This window comes from Podarcis liolepis (genome assembly GCF_965112155.1).
Source record: "Podarcis liolepis genome assembly, chromosome: 15".
Classification (NCBI taxonomy): Eukaryota; Metazoa; Chordata; class Lepidosauria; order Squamata; family Lacertidae; genus Podarcis; species Podarcis liolepis.
The window spans coordinates 21,047,304-21,067,347 of record NC_139566.1 but is presented as its reverse complement, the minus strand read 5'-3'; the positions used below and the strand labels follow the sequence as shown (position 1 = coordinate 21,067,347).

The following is a 20,044-nucleotide window of genomic DNA, read 5'->3' as shown; positions in this document are numbered from 1 at the left end:
ATTATCTATACGTTTCTGCGCGGCGAGAAGATGCCGCAACAAAGCGCGGTTTGCAGAGGAATCTCTCCGAAACGGCTCTCCGTGGAACTCGGAGCTGCTCCCGCCCTCTCCGCCGGCGCTGCCTTCGCTGATTGGCCGAGCGCGCTGCTCCCCGACGACGCGGCGGAACCCCGGAGCGGCAGCCTCAGTTTCCGCCCGGGCTGCTGTCGCCAGCAGACCTAGAAACCGGAAGCGGCCGGGTCCGGTGTCAGCCCCGACGGAGCCCGGTATCTCTGTTCGTGTTGCTATGGACGACGGAGCGGCCGAGCTGGAGCTTTTCCGCCGCCGCTGGCGGGCCGAGCTGACTCCGGAGGGCCGCAGGAAGAGCAGCCGAGGGCCGGCGGGCAGAGGCGACCGGAAAAGGCAGCGCGTCGGGGATGGCGGGGCTCCGGAGCCCGTGCGGGTCTGGGGCTGCTGCGGAGGCGTCGCTCGGTGGGAGCCGGAGGAGGAGCAGCCGCCGCCGCCACCGCCTCGGAGGCCGCCCCGCAGCCCCATCGCGCCGGACTGTGATTTGGCAGCTGCCGCCGAGGCTCGAGCAGGAGGAAAGGAGGACTTTTTGGAACAGCTCATCCTGGACTTGGTACGGGAAGGAACGAGGAGTAGGATTCAGAGCAGTATTGAGTTTGTTTGGTTTTTTACCACTAGTGGCTACAGGTCAGGGGGAAGCGTTATGCTTCAGTTTAATATAATAATAATAATAATAATAATAATAATAATAATAATAATAATAATACAGTAATATATTAATACCCCGCCCATCTGGCTGGGTTTCCGCAGCCACTCTGGGCGGCTTCCAGCAAAATATTAAAATACAGTGGTACCTTGGGTTACATTCGCTTCAGGTTACATACGCTTCAGGTTACAGACTCCGCTAACCTAGATAAAGTGCTTCAGGTTAAGAACTTTGCTTCAGAATGAGAACAGAAATCGTGCTCCGGCGGCGCGGCGGCAGCAGGAGGCCCCATTAGCTAAAGTGGTGCTTCAGGTTAAGAACAGTTTCAGGTTAAGAAAGGACCTCCGGAACAAATTAAGTACTTAACCCGAGGTACCACTGTACAACAATTCATCAAATATTAAAAGCTTCCCTAAACAGGGCTGCCTTCAGGTGTCTTCTAAAAGTCAGATCGTTGTTTATTTCTTTGACATCTGGTGGGAGGGCGTTCCACAGGGTGGGCGCCACTACCAAAAAGGCCCTCTGCCTGGTTCCCTGTAACTTCGCTTCTCGCAGTGAAGGAACCACCAGAAGGTTTTGCATGCAGAGGGTCATAGAATCATAGGGTTTGGAAGGGATCCTGAGGACCATCTAGTCCCGTGGTTCCCAACGTGGGGCAGTTTTATTTTTAAGGGAGACAATTTGAGAAAGAGTTATTAAGAAATAATAATAATAATATTTTTATTTATACCCTGCCCTCCCCTGCCAGAACCGGGCTCAGGGTGGCTAACACCAATAAAATTGTAATAAAACGTAAAAGAAAAAGAAAAAACAATTAAAATATGGGTTAAAATATGGATTTAAATAACAGTGAATGACCATTTAGGCTTCCTCCAGGTGAATAGTTCACTTTTTGAATAATAAGAATTATATGTCACATATATGTTTAGAGATGCTTAGGTGGGGCATGGCCAAAAAAAGGTTGGGAACCACTGATCTAGTCTAACCCCTTGCAGCTGTCCTGTACAGGGATCGAATCTGCAACTTTATCAGTACCACTTTCTAACTACTGTATTTTTCGCCCTATAGGACTCACTGGCCCATAGGACGCACCTAGGTTTTTTTTTTGGGGGGGGGAATAAAGAAAAAAAATTATCCCCCCCCCAGCCGCGGGAACTCCCGCAGGGCTCCCTAGGCTGCGGATATCTGCCGGAAGCGCGGGGCGCTCTGCTTCAGTGCGCCCTGCGCTCCAGGCAATCAGGCTGCGGATAGCTTCCCGAAGCGTGGGGCTCTCTGATTCAGTGCACCCCGCCCTCAGGCAAGCAGGCTGCTATCCGCAGCCTAGGGAGCCCTGCGGGAACTCTCGCAGGGCTCCCTAGGCTGCTGATAGCTTCCTGAAGCCTGGAGAGAGAGAGGGGTCGGTGCACACCGACCCCTCTCGCTCTCCAAGCTTCAGCGAAAGCCTGCATTCGCCCCATAGGACTCACACACATTTCCCCTTCATTTTTGGAGGGGGAAAAGTGCGTCCTATAGGGCGAAAAATACGGTAACCCCCAGGCATCTGCAGGAAGATCTTAGAATGCCCCACACCCTGTCTGATATCCTAGAGAGCGGCTGCCAGCCAATAATGGCAATACCAGCCAATATTGGCAATACTGGGCTAGATGGATGCAACGTACCAACCTGGTATGGTGAATGGCTGTAGATCGGTGGTAGAGCATCTGCCTCTCAGGCAGAAAGTCCTCTGTTCAGCCCCCAGCATCCCCAGGTAAGGCTGGGAAATACTTCTTCTCTGAAATCCTGGGCAGCAGCTGCCAATGTAGACATTACTGAGCTTGTGGGGGGGGGGGTCAGTGGTCTGACATGGGATAAGGTAGCTTCCTATGTTCCTATAAGTCACCAAAACAGGGTGACAGAGCCCATACCTAGTATACAAGAGGCCTTGGACGTGGTGCTCGGAAGGTCTCTGTCCTGCTGCTGCCTGTCAACATGGAGCGGCCTTCCCCAATGTGGTGCCCTCTAGAAGTTTTGGACTCCATCAGCCTCAGAAAGAGCCAATGGGTGGACCAATGGTCTGGATAAATAGAAGCCTCTAAGAGGGAAGCCTCTAATAAAACAGCCAGTACATTTGCAAAGCTAAGCAGGGTCTGGTATGGTTTCAAATTGGATGCGGTCTATGTATTGAGATTCCTGCATTGCAGGGGGTTGGACTAGATGATCCTCAGGGTTCCTTCCAACTTCACAGTTCTATGAGTCTTGTGGGGAAGCATCATAGCTCAGTGGTAGAGCATGTGCATTGCATGCAAAAGGTCCTTTCCCTGCACAGTCTTGTCTTAGCCTGTAGAGGCTTTTCTCTTACTGGAGGTGGAAGAAGAAACAAAAACCAGTACAGTGGTACCTCGGGTTAAGTACTTAATTCGTTCCGGAGGTCCGTTCTTAACCTGAAACTGTTCTTAACCTGAAGCACCACTTTAGCTAATGGGGCCTCCCGCTGCCGCCGCGCCGCCGGAGCCCGATTTCTGTTCTCATCCTGAAGCAAAGTTCTTAACCTGAAGCACTATTTCTGGGTTAGCGGAGTCTGTAACTTGAAGCGTATGTAACCTGAAGCATATGTAACCCGAGGTACCACTGTACACTGCATAAGATAAGTACAACTCCCATAACCCCTGACCATTGGCCATGCTTGCTAGGGCTGATGGGAGTTGTCGTTCAACAACACCTGGAGAGTCGTAGGTTCTCCACACCTAGCTTAAGAGAACAATTGTGCGGTTGTGGTAATGGGAAATTCTGCAGCAAGTTGAGGCCCTAGGTGGGAGAGGTGTCTCTTTTGCTGTCCCCGCTTTTGGGTTTTAAAAACAGTATTTTCCTTGCCATTGACTCCAGTGTAAATACTATGCCAGCCCTAGGGCTGTTGTGGTTTTAGGTCCACAAGGGAACCCTGCTTAGAATCCCGTGGATTTGTGTACACACCATCCTCTGCCCAGTCCGTGGAATAGTGTGGCTGCACGCTTCAATTGACACGAGGGGTGTTGTTTCCAATAGTGGAGTGGCCCTTACACTGCTTCTAACTGCCCCTCAGCTGGCCTTGGGCTGACTTTACAGTCTTGTAAAGTACAGTGTGGTGGTTGGATTTACATTACTTAAAGATTTAGGGTTCTTTCCAACTAAACCAGTGTGCATGTGAAATGACTTACATGAGTGCAATGGACCTCTCCAACGTGTTTTGTGAGTCCCCCCCCCCCATTCCTGCAGAGAAGATTTGGAGATGGGTGTGTGTGTGTAGAGACAGGAAGTTCAATTGCACTCAAAAGTTGAGCCACACGCACACAACTATTTTGTTGGATACAGCCCTTATATACTGCCCTTCAGCACAGTGTCCATTGCTACGGCATGCAACAAGAAATTTAAAACTTCTTCCTGCATCTCTGTCTGGCTTGCTAATCTTAAAAACTTTCAGTTAACACAAAGGTTAGAAGAAGCTTGTTCCTCTCCCTTCTGGTTAATTACGTTGTTTTGTTTTGGTTTTTTGTTTTAAAAGCACAGATTAAATTTCTGATGGCAGTAAATTAATCCATTTAGTGAACCAGAGCTCCATTAGCGCACTGGTGTGTAAATGTGTGTCTCCAAGGAGCGGATGGCGATGTTTGTCTTTTGGATTCCTGATAAAAGCTACAGCTAGTTTTGCAAGGGGATCTTTTTTCTTTTAATGTGCTCTGTATGCTTTTTGATGATGGGTTATTTCGTACTCAAAACAGCCTGTAAAGGTGAAGAAATAATTGTGCATTACTTTAAGGATTTCTTCCCTCAAATTGAAGGAATAGGATGCTTCATCTATCGGCCTTCTCTGAGGCAGGGTGTGTGTTTGGCAGAGGCAGCCTAAGATGAGCTATTTTGAGTAGTCATTTTCTTCTGCCTTCCTGGGCTCCCTGTTGAATCAGGTCCAAGGGCCAAAGGAGAAGTAGCCTGTTTCTCTGCTCACTTGTCTTTCCATTTCATGTATGGAGCTGAACGATAATTTTGTGCCAGGAGAGTGATCTTGTCTGGATGCTCACTAAATACGGAGCTGACTAAACTTCATTCACTCACACGCAACCTCTGTCTTCTTAGCATTACCATATTCAGAAATATCAAGTTACAGTATAGGAAAACTGGTGCTATTCACAGTAATCCTTCTAGTTGGTTAATTGGTTCGGCAACTTCCATGCACATGACGTGCGATGCAAATTATTTGCCGTGAGAGTTAAATGATAACCAATCAGAGGCAGCTTTGTCAATCCCAGCAGGTATATAAGAGGACGACTAGGCCTGCGGCACTGATAAATGGGTTTGGAACAAATAGGCTTCAAACCTTGTTCAATCCCCAAGTAAAAGGTTCAGTAGCAGCGGGTGGAAAAGAGCTGCTTCCAGGCAGAGCTGTTGAGCTAGGGGGACATATAGGATTGTATCCAAATTAGTTCTACTCAGAGTAGAATCATTGAAATGAATGGACCTTCGTCATGTCCATTAACACCAGTGGGTCCATTCTGAGTACGGCTGGTATTGGGTACAGATGGTATAAGGCAGCTTGTATACCTGGGGGCACCGCATGCTCTTAGACACCCCTCTGGTGGCTGCTGAGCTTTCGTGCCCCTCCCAATTTTTTCTTTTTTTAATGAGGGTTTTTTTGGCACTGTTTGAGAATTTGCACAATTTTTTATTAGTGCTTGTTGTTCATGTTGCTGTTGTCTGCTTTTTTTTGACTATTTTGTTTTGGTGTGTGCCTTAGTCGAGGCTAGCTTAGGCCAGTTATTTTCAACAAGTCTGCTCTGATTAGCCTTGGTTATAACTCTATGCATGTAGCTGTGTTTGGGATAGTTGCAGGCTCTGTGCCTTGCCAGTTTTCCTTCCGCAAAATAGGTACTTTACTGTGCCCACAGCTCCTGGGTCCCCAAAAGTTAAGGGCTCCTATTCTACGCCAATTCTTTATAAGATTCTTTATCAGAAGGAAGTCTGTGGGCTCGTACATGCAAAAAAGCAGACCAGCAACTTGTCTCTCTTTCCTGTTCCTTCTAGGATGTGGAATAAATAGCAATACAGTATTTTATTTTAACTCCTGTCTCCCACTTCTTCTGACTGCTTTTCAGAATGAAATAAACGAAGTTCCCTTCTTTGACGTTCAGCTGCCCTATGAACTGGCGTTAAAAATATTTCAGTTCCTCGGCAGGACGGAACTGGGGAGATGTGCTCAAGTAAGTCTTTGCCAGGTTTGCTGGTGCTTCTCGCTTCCTTTCTGAATGTACTACTTGGAAGTAAACGGCATTGGGATCAGTGGGTTGTGCCGAACTGAGTGGTAATAATGCCCTGTAGTAGTATTTATTTATTATTGCAATTTCAAATCTAGTCCTCCATCATGTCTGAGCAGAGAGCGGCCGCATCTCTCTGTCTTGCAGGGAAGCTGGAGCACTCTGGCAGCAATTAACACTTTGACAGCCCCCATCTCCCAGCCACTGACACCTTGACTGCTTCTTGACCACTTCCCGAGCTACATGCAGCTCCCAGGATTGGCTGTGGGGTGGGGGGAAGAAACTTTTGAGACCAAAGTGAACCAGATATTGATGGAAAGAGGTGCTAGGTTACAAAAAGAATTGAGAGGCTAAAGAGAAGAAATTTCAGGAACACTCTTTAGAAAGTGATAAAATATTGACATAAAACGTTTAACAGGTTCCCCAAAGCGGTCAATATTGACTCCCTATGAGTGATGGGTCTCTGCTGGGGATGAATAAAGACCTGGCTGGTTGTGTGTGTCAATAATAATAATAATAATAATAATAATAATAATAATAATAATAGTTTTATTATTTATGCCCTTCCCATCTGGCTGGGTTTCCATCAAGCATTAAAAACCTCCTGATACAGGGCTGCCTTCAGATGTCTTCTGAAAGTTGTGTAATTCTTTATCTCCATGACATCTGATGGGAGGGCGTTCCACAGGGAGGGCGCCACTACCGAGAAGGCCCTCTGCCTGGTTCCCTGTAACTTCGCTTCTCGCAGCAAGGGAATCAGCAGAAGACCTCAGTGTCTGGGCTAAGTGATTAGGGTGGAAATGCTCCTTCAGATATACTGGGATTTAAAAGTCAGCACCAACACTTGGAATTGTGCTCGGAAACATACTTGAAAGGCTTAGGAGTGGGAAATAAGTTTTACAATGCATAGTTTTTCAAAAAGTTCAGAACCTCGCCTCTACATAGTTCCATCTTTATTTCAGACATTGTGATATATCGGTATGTTGCAATGTTTAGCTGGTGATCTAATGTGCTGTTGAAAGCCAGATATCGCCCCGCCTTACTCTGTACTTAGTCAGAAGTTTCTGCAATACAACAATGTTCTCAAACCTTGCTGCTTTATTGCTTAAAAAAAGATTGTATACAGGTATTTCTTGACTTTGACATTTTTTAAGAATTTGGGTTGGGATCGATGACTACTTTATAAGCTCATCAAGGGGTCAGTGTATGTGGGCAGTATAGAAACCTCTGACTTCTGCACAGCTGAAATGTAGCCCAATGTACAGAGGTAAAGGTCTCATCTGCCGCTCCAGCCATTTTTGCTTCTGGCCCTCCCCACCTCTGTCATGTTTCCCCGAAGGGTTGCCAACGAGGGAGTGCTGAAAAAGCTCCCTCACCCTGGCTTGCATTAACAGCCTCTTCTGATCAGGAAATCATCTGGGTTTTTTATTGGAAGATTTTCACCCGTTTTTAACTCAGAGTGGTATGCTTTCACTGCAAAGAAACTCCCGAGCAGAAGAAATGGAAAGGATTGAGCAGTTCGCATTGGGGACTTCTAAGCAGGCTATAGAAGTTTATAGTGTAAGGGTTTTGTTGCGCCGGGTCATTCCTTTCTTTCAAATCACTCTGTTGTAACTCCTGCGATGGAGATTTTACACTGAAATTGTACCCCAAAGTTGTCCAGGCCAATTGCTTGGTGCAGTAAAGTGGCCTTGACTCTATTCTCCCACTTAAAAAAATATATATTAGGATCTGCTTTTATTATGCTCTCTTCTTGACATTAAGCAAATGGTGGACTTCTGAAGCCATTCTTGAGAAGCAGTCCCAGGATATTTAGGAGGCAGCTGAGCAGCTGAGTTCTGTGCGCTTTACAAGGCTTTTGGAACAAGATGGATGGCCAAAGCTTTTAGTCAGCTTCTAAAGCGATCAAGTAAAAAGCAAAGCCATAAAAAATAAAGACCGTTTTCATTTTCCTCCCGGTGCTTTTGATTTTATTTTTTTGGCTGAATGATGGAAAACCTCTTCTGTTAAATGGAATGCCATGCTGCTTTTCACAGCTGTTGTTCTGTTAGCGTTTGTTATTACTATTATTACCATTATTGTGATTCTTATGGGCGGCAGAGCAGTTTGAGAGTCCGTGAAGTTGCATTGGCTAGTGTGGACTGGCGTCATGAACAATGTGAACTCGAAAAAAATGTTTTAAGTTGGGTAAGAATAAAAGACCTGGATCCTTCTAAATAAAGTAGGAAAAGGAGATTTAAGTTTAATTAATTTAACTTTAACGTTAAAAGATTAGAATGTTGACAGAATTACTAAACTATGGCAACAAACTGATTTGTCTACTCAGGTCAAAGTCCTAATATGACCAGCAGATGATAATGAAATATGTCAAGGACCCAATGAATCATTTTCAGTGATCAGAAGGAAACTATTGTATACAACTTGGTCACAGAAAATTTGTCCACTGGGTTAGACTGTCTAAATGGTTTATACCAAGTTAGGTTACTGTTCCATCTAGCTCAGTATTGCCTACACTGACTGGCAGCGATTCTCCCAGATGCTGAGGATGGAACCTGGGACCTCCTGCATGCGAAGAAGATGCTCTGTCACTGAGCTGTAGCTCTTCCTCATGAAAGTATAAAAGCATTAAATAGCACTCTACTCAAACTTGCTCTGGTTCCCTTTTAGGATTCAGTTAATCACTAAAATAGCTATATATGTGAGATTATATAACACAAATTTCTTGCATATTTGTATTTAGCTCTTGGATATTCTGCTGGTAAGATTCGGTGGAAACCTGGGAAATAACTCACTGACAGTGTTTGAAACTCCCATTGTTGTAGGCACATTTTGAGACAGGGAATTTCATTTGCGCGAGCAGTTTATGAGCTCTAGCCACAGTACTGCACCTAAGATTTCAGATTAAAACTGCAGAGTGGAAGGAAAGGAGAACCTTTTTCTGCCCCCCACTTTCAGCTCCTCTCTGAAGTCTGGAGAAGACCCCCTCTTAAGAATATTAGGGAGGTGGGCAGGGGAAGGACTAGACCATGGGAAAAATGAACATAAGATTTTAGCTGCAGTTCATTCATTTTCAGCTTTGTTTTCTTGTTATAAAAAAGTGCAACTAGACATTCCGTTGTTGCGCCCGTAACCTAGGTTTCAGCTGCCATTTAGCTCCTAGCTTTCATATATCAGTTTCTAACACTGCTCACACGTTTATTTATTTTTATATTAATAAGATGCTCTTGAGTGGCTCAGCTTAGCTTTCAGCAAACAGGCCTCCCTCTCAATAAAATCAAGGGTGAAATTTCTTTCTCTCTTCCTTTCTCTTTTAGGTGGTGGGGGGGAAGTCTTTTTTTCTTTTTCTTTTTAAAGAATCTTTTGGCCTCCAGTTGCTCACCTGTACCCTTAACTCAAGCTGAGCTAGGAAGTTTGAGCTGGAGCCAAATGCTGTGTGTGTTTGCCTGGGCTTTAAATGGGAGCAGCGCTTGTAAAGCGGGAGGCTCGAGATGCTTTTTATTAGCGGTTTCTTGCAGCTGTGCCTTGCTCAGCGAAGCTTTTACTAGGCTTGGCAGTGCCAGTTCCTGGTGCATTAATGGGGGTGCCTGGTCGTAGGGCCCCTCCTTGGAAAAACCCAGGTTTATAAGCCTAGTGGGGCTACAAGTAATCTGATTAAAATCACAGTGGGATAATATTTTTTTTATGCTTTTCCCCCTCCGTGAGTGTTAAAAGGACCTCTTGGAACCTGAGAATCCACTTAGGAGCATCTGTGCTTTCTAAAGCAATGTTTTAACTTAGATTTGGCAGTGGTGCTACAAATGCTTTCTACGTTGGCAAGCCTTGGCTTTTGTTTTCCACCCCTCTCTTCCTTACCTGTCTTCCTTCCTTGCTTGCTTCCTTCCTTCCTTCCTTCCTTCCCCACCCCATCCTCACTTTGAAGCTGGCAAAGCTTCATTGTGTTTACTTCTCTCTCTTGTTCAGAAGCCTCACCAATGTCAGCAGACGCTTGCTTTAGCTAAAATGGAGAGAAGAGTTTAATATGATTTATTGCTGCTTCCATTTATAGACTGCTTTACTGCCTGAAAGACCTCAAAGTGGTTTACGCGCACTCTGAGTATCTTTTTTTTTAAAGTCAAGTGATTTGCATAGCAAAATACTCATACCATATCCAATCCATAACACAAAACAAATAAAATTGGAGAAAAGTACAAGGCAGTATAAATATATAGTTCCAAACAACACAACATAAAATCATTCATCCAGTCTCGCTCACCATCCATTTCACACAACCACTGCAGCCATTCGCTACCTCAAACGTCACCTCTGTCTGCCACTCCTACGTGACCCACTCATATTCAAGAATATTACAACCCACAGGCAAAGGTTCACAGCCAAGTGTACACTCATAAGATGCATTCCTGATATCTGAAGCAGTACTGGACTCTGGACGATCTCTTACTCCTCCCATTTCTCACCTGAGAGGAGCCCAGATCCCTAGTTGAGAAGGCTCTCTCTCCCTGGAGGGCATAGAGCTATTTCCATCTACTCCCAGAATTATAACATGCACGGAACTGCAAAATCTCAACATTTGATAAAGAAGCAATCAACTAGGGTAGTTTTCTTTCCCTTTGCTAGAGCATTAACTCCTCCTGGCAGCTGTCTTTGCATGTATGCCAATGTCAGGATTATTATTCTTATTATTAATTTTTCTTCCTCTCCTCCTTCCTCCTCCTCCTCTTCATAATACAGTGGTACCTCAGGTTACATACGCTTCAGGTTACACACTCCGCTAACCCAGAAATAGTGCTTCAGGTTAAGAACTTTGCTTCAGGATGAAAACAGAAATCAGGCTCCAGCGGCGCGGCGGCAGCAGGAGGCCCCATTAGCTAAAGTGGTGCTTCAGGTTAAGAACAGTTTCAGGTTAAGTACGGACCTCCGGAACGAATTAAGTACTTAACCTGAGGTACCACTGTAATAAAAATAAAGAATTATTGCATTTATATCCCATATTTTTCTCCAAGGAACTCAAGATGGTGCACATGGCTTTCCACCTCCTCATTCAGTCCCCCAAACAACCCTGCGAGGTAGGCGTGACTGAGAGCCAGTGAGCAGACATTGATTTTAAAGAGAACAAGAAAGCGGGGAAAAAAAAACATTGTCACCAACTCCTGAGTGCATTGCAGATGTGGTGGAGAAGGTTGGGACAGCTGTAGGCATTTTTGGATGATATGGAATATCTAGAGCCATTTAAATCTAACTTTAGTCCGGGCCATGGCACCGAGTTGGTCTTGGTCATTCTGCCCGGAATGGCCTCTATTAATGGGACAAGCAGGGCTGATCTTGGTCCTTCTCAAGCTTTCTGTGGCTATTTAATATTGTTGACTGCCATATCCTTCTGGACCAACTACGTGGGATGGGATTTGGGGGACCTGTTACTTATATGACCTAGTCCAGAGAGCAGCATTGGGAGAGTGTGGTTTGGTTTTTTTTTTTTTTTGGTCTCTCGGTATTTATGCTATGGGGTGCCATAGGGCCGCTGTGATGTCTTGGGGTTTCTTATGGCACACAGAGAAAAGGAATTAATGGTATAAATTTTCCTATTTCTTAAGTTTTCCCTGAAGAGATAACTCTCCCCTTTCCTTTTTTTCTGAAGACTATTCAGTCATTCAAGAAAGGGTCATAACCCATTGGTTTGAGCACTGCTTTGGATGCTAAAGATCCCAGGTTGAACCCTCATCACCTCCAGTAAGGACTAGGAATGCCCCCTTTCTGCAAGCCTTCAGAACCGCTGCTGGTCATTGTTGGCCATGCTGAACTAGCTGGACCAACAGGTTCCTGTGAGCCGCTGAAGCCTGAAGCAATCCAGCCCACGCACATGGTGGGCAAGGTCCCAGTGATCAATGGGCCTATTGTTGAGTCATGTTAGCTATCCTTACCATCTCTGTGGGCCTTGAAGCTCAACCTGCCAGGGGAAGGCTACAGCTGGTATCAGTCTCCATGGATGGGCGCAGGGAAACCTACTAGGACAATCGATTCTGCAAAGAGAAGACTGTGTGCTTCTTGCATGTAACGATGGGCAATTTCATCACCATTGTTGGCAATTACATCACCCAGTTGCGCAGTTATATCACAGGAGAAGCAGCAGAGGAGGAGGAAGCTGTGGTACTGCGGGAACAGGAATCGGAGTGGCTGCGGGAGTGGCGGCAAGTGGAGAGGGCGGAGCGGGAGTGGCAGCGGCTGGAGTTTGAGCGGGAGCAGCAGCGGCTGCGGGAGCAGCAGCGGCGGGTGTCACAGCAGCAGCGGGCGTTGCAGCAGCGGCAAAGCCTGGCGCAGGAAGAGGAGGAGCGGCAGCAGGAGCTGGCGCGGCAGCAGGAATTCCGCCGGAGGCTGAGCTCCCGGAGGAGCGACCCCGCTCAGGAGGAAGTGATACGCCAGCGGCAATTGCAGCTGGTGGCGCAGCACTGGGACCACTTGGAGGACAAGGACTCCCGCCTGTACGCCGCGCAAGAGCTGTATCGGCACTCGTTGCAGGACCATCAGGATAATGCCAACCTGCGCGCGGATCGGCGGATGGAGCACGAGCAGCGCCGGCTGCGCCACAGCCTCGACGTCGCGCGCCAAGACACGGAGAGGTGGGTGGAGCGGGAGCAGCAGCGGGTGGAGGCGGCCCTCAGCCATCAGCAGCAGCTGGCTATGCTACACGATCCACATGGCTTCTATCAACCCTTCTAACTCAGCGATACACCACAAAGCATCGCCGGCAGGGGGTTGCATCCATGATATTCCTAGTCGTCCTGGGTGCTGCGTCGGCTGCAGTTGCATTGAGGGTAGTGGAGACCGAATGGCCATTTGTACCACCCAGATGAGCAGCAGGCCATCCTGGAAAGAAGGAGATGATCACCACCGCTAATCAGAGGGTGCTTCTGGGAGAACCGCGATGCACATGTTGAAACTCCATTGAGGAAGGAACTAACTCTCCGTGATACTGCCTTTTGGAACCTTGCCTGATAGGACTTGGGACTGGGAATTCCTTGAGTCGTCACCCCTTTGAGACTGAATTAGAGGAGTGAAGCTCATGTGGCCCACCATTCCTTCCTGTCTTCTTCCCAGTGTTCTGCGCCCCTACCGTCACTTGCCATGTATCCTGTGACCTCATAAAAGCACACAGAATGGGAACGATTTCCATTTATCCACCTTGGATGATGAGGATTTATTCATCGGCCGCTTCTTGGCCCCCACAAGGCCCCCCAAAGTGGCGAACCCTTAAAGCAAAGTATACAATAAAGTACAATTAAACAAGCAAAGCAAAGTAAGCGATAGAATGCAGTGAAATGACATAGGTCAGCTGGCTAGCAAAACAGTGTCAGGCAGCACAGTGGAAGTGCAGAAAAGTTGGGCCTTCCCAAGCTAGAAGGCAAGTGTGACCTCAACAAGCATACATCCCTCACGCTTGAAAGCTAGTAGCACCCCAGGACAGGGGTTGCTATCGGAGCCAGTGTGGTGTAGTGGTTAAGAGCGGTGGACTCGTAATCTGGGGAACCGGGTTCGCATCTCCGCTCCTCCACATGCAGCTGCTGGGTGACCTTGGGCTAGTCACACTTTCTGAAGTCTCTCAGCCCCACTCACCTCACAGAGTGTTTCTTGTGGGGGAGGAAGGGAAAGGAGATTGTTAGCCGCTTTGAGACTCCGTAGGGTAGTGATAAAGCGGGATATCAAATCCAAACTCTTCTCTTCTTCTGTGAGATTCCAACACCCACCAGCTCAATCCAGCCTGGCCAAAGGTCAGGGTTGAGAAGGGGAGTTTCAGGTTCTACAACCACTGCCTTAAGATGTCCTCTGAGCGCCCCAAGGAATCTGAGCTTAGCTTAAAACAGTGGTTCCCAAAAATCCCTGATCCCAGCGGGAGACCTGAAAATTGCAGATTTCCTTGGCTTTCCCCACTTCGTGATTTTTCTGCATGTCGAAGCAATTGTAAGGCGCTGTGCTAGTTGCCGTGCGATTTTTAATCATACTTTTCTTGCTGTTTTTATTTTTTCTGTTGTATTTTATTGCATTAGAATTGGCCTTCCGCAGAATTCAGATTGTCAAACAGTAAAATGCAATGTAAGAAGTATATTTGAATATAAGCCGTAATTTTAAAAATGCAATTAAAAATCAGTGTATTTAATGCAGACATGGCACAGCCCACCAAAATGAAGTTCATGGACCATGGTTTGGGACCCCCTGGCCTGCAACATCTGGCCTTCTCCATGAGAGATTGCATCATGATTTTGGGAGTGCTTCTCCCACTTTACTTAGTTTTACGATCAGTGTCATGAACGGAGCCTTAAACAGCTCAGAATGTCAATACCTCAAGGACCCCATACGAATCGACCCGAACCCTGCAATCATCATTTGAGGCTGTTATTCATGTGCTCCCTCTATGAGAGGTCCAGAGGGTAGCAGCATGATAGCGAGTCTTCTCTGCGGTGAGATTTCTTCTTGCCTTTTGCATGTATTTGGGGCTCAGAGCAGCAGGAACAGGCCCACGTTAATCTCTCCTGCTGATGGAGAAGGGCCGTAGCTCAGTGACAGAACATCTGCTTTGAATGTAGAAGACGCCAGGTTCAATCCCCAGTATCTCCAAGGTGGGGCCGGGAGGGAGCCTCGCCTGAAACCCTGGAGAGCCCCTGCCTGCCTGTGTTGACAGTGCTGAGTTAGATGGACTCATAGTCTGAATCTTAAGTATAAGGCAATTTTCTATCATCCTGAAAACCAGAGTGGGCAGAAACATGGCAGTAAAACTGGGCAATTTAAAACAGAAAACACACACACATGGTGGGAAAACCATAAGACAAATCAGCCTGTCAGGCAAAAGGCCTGTCTGAATCATATCTGTTTTTTTTTTAAAAAAAGACATTTACTTGTTCTTTGGAAGGTTTCCAGAGAGGGTTAGACGAGGCCTTGTCTCAGAAAAGGAACTCCAAAGCACAGGAGCAGCCAGTGAGAAGTTATTCTCTGCTTCCCCCCGCAGGTGTGCATCATGTTCCTTAAACCCCGGGTAGCCACCATCCAGATATTTCTGGAGTGCAGCTCCCATGACCTCTGACCCTTGGCCGTGTTGGCTGAGGCTGATGGGAACCCTAGTATAGAAAGACCTGGAGCGTGACACGCTAGCTAGATTAAATGCCCCCCCCATCTGATTCAGCAGAGCATTTGTGTTTTTCATATCTCTACAGCATGGGTAGGCAAACTAAGGCCCAGGGGACAGATCCGGCCCAATCACCTTCTAAATCCAGCCCGCAGATGGTCCAGGAATCAGCGTGTTTTTACAGGAGTAGAATGTGTCGGAGTAGAATCTCTGGGTTGTTTGTGGGGCCTGACTGGTGTTTTTACATGAGTAGGATGTGTCCTTTTATTTAAAATGCATCTCTGGGTTATTTGTGGGGCATAGGAATTCGTTCATCCTCTCCCCACCAATATAGTCTGCCCCCCCACAAGGTCTGAGGGACAGTGGACCTGCCCCCTGCTGAAAAAGTTTGCTGACCCCTGCTCTACAGCATATGACATGACTCAGAGAGAAAGAGAGAGCAGGCACTGAGCTGCAATTTAACTAAAGTGGCCGATAAGCCGACGTGAAGGTTTATTTTGGGGAATAACAGCCGAGAGGAACAAAGGGACCTTATGCTGCCTTCTGTATAGACCTCCCTGAATGTTAAGGTGGGGGTGGGGTACTGTTCTTAGGTGACACATACCAGGGCCTTCTCTGTGTTGGTATCCTGTTTATCCAACTCTCTCCCTTTGGAGGTGTGTCTGGCACCATCATTTTACTTATTTCAACCATTGGGCAGGATGCATCTCTTCACCCAGGTTTTGAGGAGCCAATGAATTATTTTAGATTTGGGTTTGTGCGTCCCCTCCCTTTCCCCCCTTTTTTGCGCTGTCATAATCTTTATGCTATAATTGTACTTTTAAGTCAAGAGTCCTCAACCTTTTCAGACCGGTGACCCACCTTTAGCCCAAACATGCATTTGGGAATTAATTTTACACTGTATAGTTCTACTGCAGTAATGTTGCTGCTCTGCCCCCCTGGAGGGTCTCTAGCCCACTGGCTTAGGTCTGATGGTCAGGGTAGAAAAGGAATTGGAATTGGAGGGAAAGGAGAGCAAGTTCGTTTTCCAGTAGCATCAAGAGCTGCAATGAATAGGCGTTGGAAGGGTCAAGATCTACACAAAATCTTTATTGAACCACTTTTATTAAATCTGCCAGGACGATCAGGTGCATCTATCACTCTCAGTGTTGCCAAGCAAAACCCACCAAGAACTGACCCCAGACACTTTGTAATTTTCCTCTTTGGAGTTTGTGACGTGACTACAACTTTTAAGATGTTGGTGCCCTTGTTACTCTGTGCTACTTTTATTTATTGTTTTCAACGCTACTAGACCCATCTGGACAACATGTTCCATACACTTCTTATTTTGCTTCTTTAATTCTGGTCATGATCAATAAAGATTTGATTTGATGTGCTTTGGAAGGATTTCCAATAAATGACCTTGCACATTGGTACCAAAAGATGGTGTGTTGCTTTATTAGACAAGCTCACACAAGGAGTGAGACTTGCTGGATGTGTTTGCAGCTGTATCCCCTTGTTTTACTGAGGATGCAGGAGTTAAGTGCGCCTGACTATCCCTCGCCTGCAGCATATTCTCATTTGTAGTTTCAGTAAAAAACTTTTGGTTTGGGAGGGAGCAACAAGTCAGCCCAGAACCTGTAAGGAAGCTGCTTATTAATTTGAAACTGCCAGTAAACCAGTTTGTATTTACCTGTCTCTTCCATTCTTCCAATTGACTGTGGAATAGTGTATGATTTATTTGTAACAATCCTTGAGTCTGCTTTCTAAGAACATAAGAAGAGCCTGCTGGATCAGACCAATGGCTGGATCAGGCCACTGTTCTCACAGTGGCGAACCAGATGCCCATAGGAAACCTGTAGGCAGGATCTGAGCATGACAGCAACTCTCCCGTCTCAGGTGGGGAAGAGAGACCATTATAACACAGCACAGCCAAACTTCACTTTTAACTCCATGCATGAAGATGCTGCCAGCCTCCAACAAACGTACTGTCTGGCGCTGATACCTGTCTTGCTGCTTTTAGGTTAGCAAGCCCTGGAAGGTCCTTGCAGAAGACCAGCTCCTTTGGTTCCGGTTGTGCCAAAAAGAAGGTTACCTGCCCAACAGTCAAATATCTGATTCTCCTTTCTGGAAAAGGACCCTCCGGGAATGCCGGGAGAAGGAGCAGGTTTTAAGAACCAACTGGAAGGTAAACTCTGCGGGGGATTCTTCTTTTGGAATCCATTATGACTCTATTAGGCAGGCGTGGGGGACCTGTTTTAGCCTGAGGGTTGCATGCTTGTGACAGGCTGGGCCAGGGGCAAAAGTCAGCAGAGTGATAAATGGAAATTTTAACCTTGTATAATAAGCTAGTTCCTATAAAGCAAGAAAAGGGGGGCCACTCTTATGCTATTCATATAATCAGTTATCAGTAATCATTATATTCATATATGCTCACATATAACAGGGCTTACAGTGAATTTTATAATCCATTTTGAATCAAAGGAAAGCTTTGCCTAAGCTAACTGCAAACTGCTTGGAACCGCAAGTCCAGAACTGACCTTTCACCTAGTAACATCCTGTACCCTCAAGGAAAGGGGAAGACATGAGTCAGAGACACTGGTACAAAATCCCCCTCAAATGCAGGCTAAAATAGTCCACAGAACAGGAAGGGCCAAACCACAAAACTTGGGGGAGGTAAGGCCAGGAGATTCCCTGAGTCTCATTTCCTTGTTCTGTCTGAACTAGGGAAAGGGTCAGACTGCGCATCATTTGTGCAGACAATGGAAAGCAGAAGTTAGGGAGTGAACTCTGGGCAAGGCTAGGAGCCTGGCAGATGCACGCTAATTGGTTATTCTTCGCTGGTGTCTGTGACTGTCTCATGACTGTCTCATGATCTGTGATTTGCTCAGGTATAAAGACCTCAGGATTTGTATGCTTCGGGGTCCCAGTCTTTTGGAAAAGATTCCAGCTGGGTCCATTATTGCTCAGCAATAAAACCTCACCTTTGTCTCCAAAAGCTGTGTCTGTCTGATCCTTGTTTTACTCTAAGTGGGTACCACTTTACTTTCATGTGCTACACCTACACACACACACACACACACACACACACACACACACACAGGATCATACATCCCTTTCCATCCAGGCAAGCAAGAGGCATAATCAGAATTCAAGGATGCACTATTGCCAGGCTGGTGAGAGGTACGGCTCAGGAGGGTGGGTGACCTAGGCAGAGGCATATGATGGGTATCAACTCTCAATGATTTCATACAGAGAACTTTCATAGCCCTATCTGGAGGCACTGGGGGGCAAGCTTGGCATCTTTTGGGCACAAAGCATGTGCCCTGCTATTGAGCCTTCCCCTGCATACAGGAACACAGGAAGCTTCTTTCTATCAAGTCAGACCCTCAAACCATCTACCTTAGTGTTGCTGGCTCTGACTGGCAGCAGCTCTCTGTGGTTTCAGACAGGAGCCTTTCCTAGCCTTACCTGGAGATGGTCGAGATTAAACGTGGGGGGCCTTCATGCACAGAGCTATGACCCTTCTAGTGATGGGGAAGCGGAATGGTTGGGATTGCTACGTGGCTGATCAGGGCCAATGCCGCTCCCTTGTCTTCCTCTGCAGAACCGCATTGGCGCCGTGAGCCAGCTGCAGTACGAACTTGGGAAAGTTCTGTGCGATGTGCATTCTTGCGACGGGGTGGTCATTGCCGGGTAAGTACATGGTAGTTGGCATCCCGAGAGTTCTGTTTTGCGGACTGAACAGTTCTCCTCCCACCAGCGGCCTCGCTGGATGTTGCGTGGCCAATGCAGTGGGCTGTATCCAATGTAGCTGTGAGTTAAAGTCGCTTAGCTGTATACTTATTGCGCTGGTGGAAGGTTGTTGCACAAGGGGAAATGCGCATTCATATTCAGAGATTGTTGGGCTGCAAGAATCAGCTGTTGCTCAACAAGCTTATGCCAAAACAACTGTTGTTCTAGATTCCTTTGTTGGCCAGCCTTTAAATTCTGCCATCCGCTGGAGCAAAGGTTCTTGTGCTGAGGGTCCGAGAATGTTGAGTGTTGCCTAGAAGAATTGAATTGACAGCCTAATTGAGGTTCTCAGGGGAGGGGATTTTTTTCAGGCACAGTTGCAGGCTAAAGGAGTACAGCAGGTTTAGCAGAGAATGTTGGATACAGTCCACAGTGACCTCCTGGTGTTGCCAGACTAATTATACTTCTCATCATCCCTAACACTTGGGGCTGATGGGAGTTGTAGACCAAATATCTGGGGGACTACAGGTTTCCCATCCTTGCTTTAAGACTATAAAGTTTTATAAACTCTCAAACACAGCTCTACAAAGTAGCCATCTTCCGGGCTCAACCTGCTATCACAATCAATCATTTTTTGCTCTGTGTGTGTTTGCATCCAGTCTTTCTGGCCAGTTACACAGATCTTACAAACTTAACCAGAATAGTATCCATAATTCAGATAATTTGCTAGCAACACAAAGTTATCACATCTCTTTTGCTGTTGATTTACTACATGTCTTAGAAGTGGCAGCCAAAAAAATTATCTGTTTTTTTTCTTGTAAGATTTTCCTTGTTTTCTGTAATGGGCTAACATGACTACGCCTCTGAAAATTCCAAGATGTAATACATGGGTAGGCAAACTAAGGCCCAGGGGCCAGATCCGTCTCAATAGCCTTCTCAATCCAGCCCACGGATGGTCTGGGAATCAGTGTGTTTTTACATGAGTAGAATGTGTGCTTTTATTTAAAATGCATCTCTGGGTTATTTGTGGGGTATAGGAATTTGTTCATATTTTTCCCCAAAATATAGTCCGGCCCACTACATGGTCTGAGGGACAGTGGACTGGCCCCCTGCTGAAAAAGTTTGCTGACCCCTGATGTAATACATTCAAAATAAATTCTGAAAATCCAGATATGTGTATGTGTGTGTGTGTGTGTGAGAGAGAGAGAGAGAGAGAGAGAGAGACCATAAAACTTGATCACCAAAAGC

The 20,044-nt window shown here is 46.5% G+C and overlaps 1 protein-coding gene and 1 long non-coding RNA gene across 4 annotated transcripts in view; one reads left to right on the top strand and one right to left on the bottom strand.

The window, feature by feature from the left end:
- The first annotated feature begins 198 nt into the window (after positions 1-198).
- Positions 199-20,044, top strand: part of FBXW8 (F-box and WD repeat domain containing 8) — a 63,785-nt gene continuing 43,939 nt past the window's right edge. Inside the window, exons 1-4 of one of the 3 annotated variants that reach the window (XM_083478669.1) lie at positions 199-619; positions 5,815-5,919; positions 17,085-17,249; positions 18,669-18,757. In XM_083478669.1, the coding sequence (XP_083334795.1) occupies positions 287-619; positions 5,815-5,919; positions 17,085-17,249; positions 18,669-18,757 (692 nt within the window). In that variant the 5' untranslated portion in view covers positions 199-286. The remainder of the gene's footprint in view (positions 620-5,814; positions 5,920-17,084; positions 17,250-18,668; positions 18,758-20,044) is intronic. The other 2 variants (XM_083478667.1, XM_083478668.1) reach the window with 2 other exon arrangements.
- On the bottom strand, positions 7,054-11,878 carry LOC310695012. Its single transcript, XR_014519854.1, has 3 exons — positions 11,119-11,878; positions 9,826-9,967; positions 7,054-8,185 (listed from the first exon to the last, which is right to left on the bottom strand). It is a non-coding gene; the product is annotated as an uncharacterized lncRNA (long non-coding RNA).